At 35.1% G+C, this 9668-nt stretch overlaps 2 protein-coding genes across 5 annotated transcripts; one reads left to right on the top strand and one right to left on the bottom strand.

The window, feature by feature from the left end:
• The first annotated feature begins 1862 nt into the window (after positions 1-1862).
• On the top strand, positions 1863-7356 carry LOC107011809 (pentatricopeptide repeat-containing protein At4g20090). 4 transcript variants are annotated; one of them, XR_001455935.2, is made up of 3 exons: positions 1863-4247; positions 6209-6279; positions 7219-7356. XR_001455935.2 is itself a non-coding variant. In XM_015211460.1 (2 exons), exon 1 carries the CDS (start codon positions 2086-2088, stop codon positions 4237-4239), a length of 2154 nt encoding a protein of 717 aa, XP_015066946.1. In that variant the 5' UTR covers positions 1863-2085; the 3' UTR covers positions 4240-4247; positions 5707-5893. The 4 variants fall into 4 exon arrangements, 2 of the variants coding, with proteins under 2 accessions (XP_015066946.1, XP_015066945.1); XR_001455934.2 differs by having other exon boundaries at positions 5990-6279; XM_015211460.1 differs by lacking the exons at positions 6209-6279; positions 7219-7356 and adding an exon at positions 5707-5893.
• On the bottom strand, positions 7079-9311 carry LOC107011810 (cationic amino acid transporter 5). The gene has a single exon (XM_015211461.2). The coding sequence runs from the start codon at positions 9046-9048 to the stop codon at positions 7270-7272; it is 1779 nt and encodes a 592-aa protein (XP_015066947.1). The 5' UTR covers positions 9049-9311; the 3' UTR covers positions 7079-7269.
• Positions 9312-9668: the final 357 nt, after the last annotated feature.

Genomic DNA, 9668 nt, shown 5'->3' with positions numbered 1-9668 from the left:
TGAAATTAGTTACGGGATCGGTAAAATTAACTCCATTTTAGCGGCGAGGATAAATTTAAACAATAAATTAAAGTTGGAGGGTATTTTTGACCCTTTGCCCTATAAAATACTAACAGTCCGTTTAACTATGCGAAACAAAATCATATATTATGATATGATATCATAATATAAAATCATGAGATAAAATGAAAGTTTTGTTTAGACATGCGATATGAAATTTTTAGTGTTGTATATTTTCTCATAAACTTAAGATCTCATAAGTTGTAAAATAATTAAAATAACCCAAATTGTTTTTTCAATTTTATCAAATAGACAAAAATTTATATATTCGAATAATAAATTACGGAAAAGGGCCTAAAATACCCTCAAAGTATGGAAAATGGTACAAAATTACCCTTCATCCACCTATTGGCTCCAAAATGCCCTTCCCACCCACCTATTGGGTCCAAAATACCCTTGCCATCCACCTTTTGGTTCAAAATTGACCACTCATTTAACGGTTTTATATTTAAACTATTTAATTTTTAAAAAAAAATACGTGGCGCTTAACTATTTGTTATAATTTAACTTATTAGTGTAATTTATAAATCAATCAACTACCCACCCATTACTAATTAAATCCCTCTAAATTAATGAACCCGTCACATTATTAATGCAAGCTACTGCCAAGTGAGTGTTTTTAAAAAATATAGAAGTAAATTATCATACATTCAAGTGGCTACATAAAAATCATCGATAAACTTAAAAGTCTGACTATGTTCATCTTAATTATTCTTACGTCTCAATTATGTGATNTGTTCATCTTAATTATTCTTACGTCTTAATTATGTGATGTTACTTCATAGGTAACTTTTTTTCAAATTAATATGTTAAAGATTTAAAAATAAATCATAAATATTTATAAAATTATATTTAAAAGAAGTGCATGAATTAATTCGGGATGTATTACTTCTTTACCTTTAATCATAAATTTCTAATTCAATTTTGAAAGAAAGTGTCCTCCTAAATAAGCGGCTCAACCTAAATTTAATTGGGGCTTCGATTCGGACTCGAATAATTTTGAATGTCATTTTCAGTAATCTATAATTTCATCGTGTTTTAGTAGTATTTATGACGATTTTGATATTATAATTGAATTATTAATTGAGTGAGGTTTAGTTAGTAATGAGTGGGTAGTGAATTGGTTTATAAATTATATTAATAAATTAAATTTATAATTAATAGTTGAACGCCAAGTATTTCAAAAAATATTTAAAGAGTTTAATTTTAAAACAATTAAAAAATGGTCAATTTTGAAGGATGAGAAGGGCATTTTGGAGCCAATAGGTGGATGAAGGGTAATTTTGTACCATTTTCAATACTTTAAGGATATTTTAGGCCCTTGTCCGAATAAATTATTACATATCTATTTCCTTCCTACTTAAATAATTGTTTCATTAAACTTTAATTCAATAATTAAAAAAATTGAACATAAATTACAGTAAATTAGTTTTTAATACAATCCTCTCACATAATACGGACAATCTCCTCACGTTAAACTAGTATTTCTCGATCATGTGATCGAGAACACGAACCAACATTGTTACTTTGAATCATTTGTTAGTCAGTATCACATGTAACTATGTTTCATGCTCATAGACCATAAATATTTAATCACTATTTTTCACAAATAATTAGTCAATATAATAATGGTTCATGCCTGTTTCAGTATTTTGAATTTATGTTTCCAAACTCCATAATGCTTTGAGGTTATTTTAACAAAAATGTAAATTTGTTGATCAATTTTTGTGTTTAGAAAATCTCGAATAATTTCATGTATAATAATATCATATGTGATTTTTTAAGAATATGAAATTAACTATCTAAGTCGAGAAAAAGAGACCCCACCCCTTCCGCTTCCGTTTTTCTGCCCTACTCCCGCTACCCTCCTCGCTGTTTTCATCTTCCTCATCAGCGTCTCTCAGAGACCTTCTTCATTTTCTTGAGCCTTCGCTAAAGATTCTTGAATTTAAGGTTTAAACCCTACATAGATGATCATTATCAGAAGTTTTTGTTTTTCTTCATGAGAATCTGAGTTGAAAAGGCATGCTCTTTTACTCCTTCAGAACCAAACAGTTCACTTCAAAGCTAATCCCATGTAAGTCTTTCTCTAACTTCACCATTAACCGTGTATACTCAGCTCTATCTAACCCTTCCCATACTGACCAAGAACCTGAAATAGACTATTCGATTTCTACTTTGAAAACTGAAATGGGACTACCCAAATTGAGTTCTTGTGGAACTGAAATGGAAATGCCCATATCTGATGTCTCATTGAAGATTGCCCCAATACCTAAGTTCAATTCTTGTGTAACTGAAGTAGAAGAACCCCTTTCTTATAAATCATTTAAAGTTACCCTAAAACCCAACTTGGGTTCTTGTGAAACTGAAGTGGAAGTACCAATTTCAGACAATCTATTTAAAGAGGCTCCAAAGTTGGGTTCTTTCAAATTGGGTGATTCTACATTCTATTCTCTTATTGAGAAGTATGCTAATTCCGAGGACTTTACGTCTTTGGAGAAGGTTTTTGGTAGAATGAAGTGTGAAAAAAGAGTCTTTATTGAGAAGAGTTTTATCTTAGTGTTTAGAGCTTATGGAAAAGCCCGTTTGCCTGAAAAAGCTGTTGAATTGTTTGAAAGAATGGTGGATGAGTTTCAATGTAAACGAACTGTGAAGTCATTTAATTCTGTTCTTAATGTGATAGTTCAGACAGGATTATATCACCGTGCTTTAGATTTTTATGCTGATGTTGTAAATAATAGGAATATTATGCCAAATGTGCTTTCTTTTAATTTAGTTATTAAAACCATGTGTAAGCTTCGGATGGTCGATAGAGCTATGGAGGTGTTTAGAGAAATGCCTACTTGGAAATGTGAGCCGGATGTTTATACATACTGCACTTTGATGGATGGGTTATGCAAGGATGACCGGATTGATGAAGCAGTTATTCTTTTGGATGAAATGCAGGTAGAGGGATGTCTTCCTGTTCCAGTAACATTTAATGTGTTGATTAATGGGCTTTGTCGGAAAGGTGACTTGGCTCGAGCTGCAAAGCTTGTGGATAACATGTTTCTTAAAGGGTGTGTTCCAAATGATGTGACTTATAACACACTTATACACGGTTTGTGCCTGAAAGGTAAATTGGAGAAAGCAGTTAGTTTATTGGATAGAATGGTGTCAAATAAGTATATACCAACTGATATAACCTATGGAACGATTATCAATGGGTTTGTTAAGCAAAGAAGAGCCACAGATGGTGTGCAGATCTTGTTGGCAATGCAAGAGAAAGGGCATCTGGCAAATGAATATGTCTACTCAGCACTAGTTAGTGGGTTGTTCAAGGAGGGAAAACCTGAAGAGGCCTTAAAAATATGGAAGGAAATGATAGAAAAGGGAGTAAAACCTAATATAGTTGCTTATTCTGCTTTTATAGATGGCTTGTGTCGAGAAGGCAGACCTGATGAAGCTAAGGAGATTCTTTCAGAGATGAATAAAATGGGTTGCACTCCCAATGCTTATACTTACTGCTCCCTGATGAAAGGTTATTTTAAAACCGGTGACAGCAACAAGGCTATACTTTTGTGGAAAGACATGGCAACCAGTGGTATCACATGCAATGAAATCTGCTACAGTGTACTTATCCATGGACTGTGTCAAGATGGGAAGCTCAAAGAGGCTATGATGGTGTGGAAGCACATGTTAGGCAAAGGATTGGTCCCTGATGCCGTGGCTTATAGTTCAATGATTCACGGCCTTTGCAATGCTGGTTCTGTGGACCAGGGATTGAGACTCTTCAATGAGATGCTATGTAGAGGATCTGATTCTCAGCCTGACGTAGTAGCATATAACATAATTATTAATGCTTTATGCAAGGTGGACAGAATTTCTCTAGCAATTGATCTTTTGAATACCATGTTGGATCGAGGTTGTGATCCTGACAAAATTACATGTAATATTTTCTTGAAAACCTTAAATGAAAAAGCAAATCCATCCCAAGACAGGGAAGACTTTCTGGATAAGCTGGTGCTACAACTGTACAGGCGGCAGAGAATCATAGGAGCTTCAAGAATTATAGAAGTGATGCTTCAAAAAATTCTTTCTCCCAAGTCATCCACTTGGGAAATGATTATTCGAGAACTTTGCAAACCAAAGAAGGTTCAAGCAGCTATTAACAAATGTTGGAGTGACCTTTTCAACTGATATTAGAGGTTAGTTTTTTTTTTTTTGGGTTGCAAAAATGCAATATCCTGAACCTTTGTTTCCCGTGGGCATATTGCTCCCAAGGGACTAAAGAGGACATGGACGTGAGATTCTTTCAGAAGATCCATTTTGTACATTTCAGAATTTGGATCCTTGTGCTTGATACATCAAACAATTAGACAATGATAGGATGACTGCTATTACCGAACAGACACTTGCATCCATGATTTAACGTTCTGAGTTTCTGTTTGTTTGAATGCATGTCAGTTGCACATGTATCTAACAGATAATGACATATTTTACCGATTATTTATATGAACTTTTTGAATGGATACAGAAACCTCTCAATTATGATAATGTAGCATTGTTAAGTCATTAGGATATTAAAGGGCAAGATGTATCCCCTGTAGATTCCCATGTCAATTTTTTGAACTTTGGGTCCCTGGTCTTTGCATAGCCTATTATGTAATGGAGCTAACATCCTGTATTTCGTAATCTTACATATTGTACTCTCGTGCATCTTCTTGATGCCATTAATGAAACTACTAACTTCATCAAAAGGATATTAAAAGAAAGCTTCCATGTCATTGAATATTTTCTTCTTCACTTTCTATCAATCTGTTAGAATTGAAATCTAAAAGTTGTAATCTACAAATTTGTAACGCGCCAGTTTCAAATATTGATGATACTTCAATAGCTCTAGCCGGGCACGATCATTTTGAAACGGTTTTAGAGAGTCTAAATAGAGTTTAATTTAAGTAATTCTCTTATAGTTTTCTACCAAAAATAAAAATAAAAATTCTCTTATAGTTGCTTACATTTCTTATTTACCTTTGGCTTCCTCTTTGTTTTAATTTGTATCAAGACGTGTCCGGAATGTTAAATTATGAGAGTTGAAAATGCTGACGAAGTTATTGTGTGTGGCTTATGAAAGCAAGTTCAAAATTTTGTCTGCTTATTTTTTCTGTATATAATATTCCCTGTGGTAAGAGAGAGAGTGAATAGAAGGGGTGATCAAAGTCCAGTGTAAATGCCATGCCAAATCTTTGAATCTTTCTGGATAGATGTTAGCATCACAAGTTAATATATTTTGTTTCTTGGGAAATAAATGTTTTGGATTTAAATAAGCTGTATATATTTTGTATGTAACTGATAATGTAGCAGAAATGCACTACTTTAAGATATTAAAAAATGGACACGGTTGTGCTTTCTACCAATAAAAAAATTCCTCGGCATTATCTGAAAGCACACCTTTTGTGTAGACTATAGAGAGATTGCCGATTGGTGCTAATCATGGACAAGTTCTTAAATTGAAGTGCAAGAGAGACGAGCAGTCTCAATGTCAAAACCAGCTTTTAATTATGCTCTAAGTTACTCCAGATGTGTGCTACAAAAGAGCAATTAGATTGTCTATGTTTAGTACGACTTATGCTTTATCCCTATACATCAACGAAACATTTTTCTTAGGGAAAAAGACAACTGGATAGGAATCACAAAACTTGGATAGTTGTTATGGAATGACTATCACTGAGCTGAAGCTACTAGGCATTGATCTTGTTGAATTCATAACACAGTACTACCAGGCTGCAAATCTCTCTTCTGTGCGTTTTTCTCTAACCTTGCTCTCTCAACCTTCCGACTTCTCAACTAAAGGTGCTTTCTACACTCATGTGAAGTGAATTTCCCTTACTATATACTGTGTTATTAGCTGAATGTTCATACTAATATCTGCCGTTTTCTATTGGTAAAGGAACAAAATGCTCTGACGGTGCATCATGCATATGTTAAAATAATTTTCTTGTGGTAGAGCTATTATGGAATTATTATTGCTTGCAACTAACTTGGGATCAGAATGGTGAGTGAAAGAAATATTGTGAGTGTGGTGGTTGCATATGGGAAGATTGCAACCAAGTAGAAAATGGCAGTGAGAAGTCCAAGGGTCATTAGATGATGCTTTCATGATGTGCAGGAGGTTGAAGCATGAAAAGCAGTAGAAAACAATTTCAGTGGTTGCAGTGAATGATATTACTGTTTAATCTGGTAATATTCATTTGAAAGTTTTCAGAATTCAGATGTTTCTTCTTTTGGAGTTTTTGAATTATTATGCTTAACATTTTCTGGGTTTATTTATCCATCAAATATGCTCTTTTTTGACTGGAAATGAAGTAGAGTCGACAAAATTTTTATTGGAACAATGTGGATCTAACTTATTTCAGATATGTGGCCTGAATTGGTATAGACGCTTTCTAAGAAACTGTTACCTTTGTCAGAAAAAAAAAAGAATATTTCAAGAAAATATTAAAAGGGTATAAATTCTACTGTTCATTGAAGTGAGTTTGCAATATTTAAACCTACCGTTGCTCTTGCTTTAGAATGTTTTTCCTATGTGCTGAAGTTTACTTTCTTACTTTATCTCCTGTAGCATCTCTCCTTTTTGTGTTTTCTGAAAAGGGTAACAAAAGCCCTTAGACTATGCAAAATTGAACAAAGATGTCCTCCGTTAATAGTTTGGTCCAAACATGCTGCTATTGTTAGCATTCTTTTGGCCAAACTATTAGTAACAGGGGCGTTTTTGGACCTAATAAAAATATTGTTTTTAAAGAGCGTTTCTCTTGTGTCTTTTCTTTTAAAATCCTTTTAAATATTATAAAAGTGGGAAGTAATTTCTTCTTTTTGTCTCTAAACTCGTTTGATCTAAGTAACCTATCATTAATTTTTATTTAGATAACCATAAAACTCTTTTTTTCTAATAAACTGGGAAGTATTTTATGTCTTAATATTTTCCAAATTGAAGTAGTATAAGCATTTGATAATATATCTCTTGGTTTGAAAGTTAAAATGAATAAAAGGATCAATAATCACTTGACTATCATTGAAATTTTCGAGAATGTACTGTGGTAGACAGTTTTCATTATTCATTATGATAGGATACTGTCTGATCAGTGATAACTTCATCTAACATAGATCTTATGATTGCAGGATTAAGCGTGATGGAACTCAAGTCCCAGATTTTATTATAGGTGTAAAAACTTATGCCCTAGCACTTCCCATATCTTCTTCTAAGATCCTTGAAGTCGTTGGCTTCTTTCGTTGATGAGCCATGTCATAAGTTGCATGGAGGCCAAAAAATATATAATATATCAGCATTACAATCGTACATATGCCAAACCTTATAAATGCCTGAGCTCCTAATGATCCCATGAGAAACACATTTATTGCAACTGAGAGGGATGGGAACCAAGGAACCAGTGGGACTCCCCAAACTTTTGGTGTTCTATCCTGTGGCAAAAGAACCGAAATTGCCAAAGTGGCCAGGAACCAAAGGGGAACAGTTACTGTGTAACCAAGCCAACCATTAGGGTCCAGTCCCCAATAAGCAGAAGTCCCAACGGAGGATACAATTATGACCAGTAGAAAGAAGGTAAGCTTCAAAAGATTCGTCTGGGGGGTGATACCTCTGACATAGTATCTCCTCACAAGCAGAGCAACAGCCATCATCATGGATATTAGAAGGCCGCTTATAGATAACAAACTTGCCAAGACATCCAAACTTGAAAAGAATGCTATACATGCACTTGCAACTCTGATCAAGAGAGTTGCATTTATGGGAGTTCCTGTCTTTGGATGAACAAGTGAAAACCATGGTGGAATCATATGAACTCGTGCAATATGAGTAGCATAGCGTGCCTGTCCAATTGCTCCTGCCAAAAGGACAGTGGTCATTCCTTTCAGAGCTCCAAGGGCAACCAGGTATTTTGCCCATTTCATCCCCACTCTTTGAAATGCAACAGAGTAGGCGGCGTTAGGGTCTATATCTGTATACTTTTGCATCATACTTAGTGAAAGTGCCATCAAGCAATATATCACGGTGATAATTGACATTGATCCTAGCAGCCCTAGTGGTATATCTTTCGATGGATTTTTTGTTTCCTTTGCCATGGTTGCAATATTGTCAAAACCCCCATATGCAAAATACACTATTGCCGCTGCAACGAAGATACCTTTGGGACCATGTGGCACAAAGGGTGTCAAATTGGAGGTATTGGCATGAGCAAGTCCAGCAATTATGACAAATGAAATCACCACCATATTTACTGCTGATGCTATCCAGTTGAAGTATGAAGTTCTTCTAGTGCTGCTTATTGCAATTATTGATGTAATTGCTAAAATTGCAACAGCTATTGGATCTAGTAAGTTGTACCCGTCTATGAGATTTGTATGTATACGCAAAGAGTTTGGATGACGATTCAAGAGCGTTGTAAAGTAAGAAGTCCAGGCTCTTGCTACTGCGGCACTACCAGCAATGGATCCAAGAATTATGTTCCCTGCTGTGATAAAGGCTGCAAAGTCTCCCAGTTCTACTCTGATGTATGCAAATGACCCTCCTGCTACGGGAATTTCTACTGCGAATTCTGTGTAGCAGAAAACAGAGAGCATTGCTGAAATGCCAGAAGCCACATAGGATAAAACTATAGCTGGTCCGGCATGTTCATGAGCTTCTTGGCCAGTGAGTACGAAGATGCCTGCTCCAATAACAGAGCCAAAGCCAAACCAGGTAAGGTCCCACCAACTAAGGCAACGTTTCATCTCATTCTCACTTTCTTTCCGTAGCTCCACAATCTCATCAGCATCGTCAGAACGGTTTGCAACTCGGTCCTTCAATCTGGTAAATGTTTGTGACAGTGCTGATCGGTATGCGCTCCAATTCTGGAAAGAATCTCCCGGGAAGAAATCGTGTTTGCTCCATCTCCAATAACTTCTTGGCTGTATCTCATCTCCCATTTCATCAGTAGAGTCTGTTACTGTCATGCTCTACTGTTACAGAAGGCTAGTAATTACAAGCTCATTGGGATGGTACTGCTGTTTATAGGTTCTTTTTTTTTTTTTCTTATGGGTAGACTCCCATATCTTCAATTATTGTTATTGATAAGGTTGTCAATGAGTCAAATGTTTTTTTCCAAGCAAGTCCTTTTCTGTTTTATGCATATAGTCAAGACACACACATTGAGGGAACCAATGGAGAATTGGGTATGTGATTTATGGATAGATACCACAGTAGTTGCGTATTATTGATTGCATCTTTATTGGAAATATCAACATCAACAATCTATTCTACTTCCCTTGGATTGACGGTGTGTCTTATGTCGAAAGAGAATAGGACAGTCTGTTAATTAATTAGTCTGGAACTAGGAAGAGCAACAGCCTGGACTTTTTGGCATATATCACCAGTCACCTGTAGTACTGAAGGATTTCTGCAACATCATTGGAATCATGTCCACTTACTCTTGATACTTTGTTGTAGTAATCATCCTTTGACTGCAGATTTGGTTGTCTTCAAGAACTTATGAGATGCATTCATACCTTTATCCTAAAACTAATCAAACATAAAAATCAGTAGGCTACTTTTAGAAGAAATTGTTAGTATTGAC

The sequence above is a fragment of the Solanum pennellii genome, chromosome 2, assembly GCF_001406875.1.
Source record: "Solanum pennellii chromosome 2, SPENNV200".
Classification (NCBI taxonomy): domain Eukaryota; kingdom Viridiplantae; phylum Streptophyta; class Magnoliopsida; order Solanales; family Solanaceae; genus Solanum; species Solanum pennellii.
Note: the sequence above shows the minus strand (reverse complement) of the source record. Positions and strands in the feature narration are given on the sequence as shown.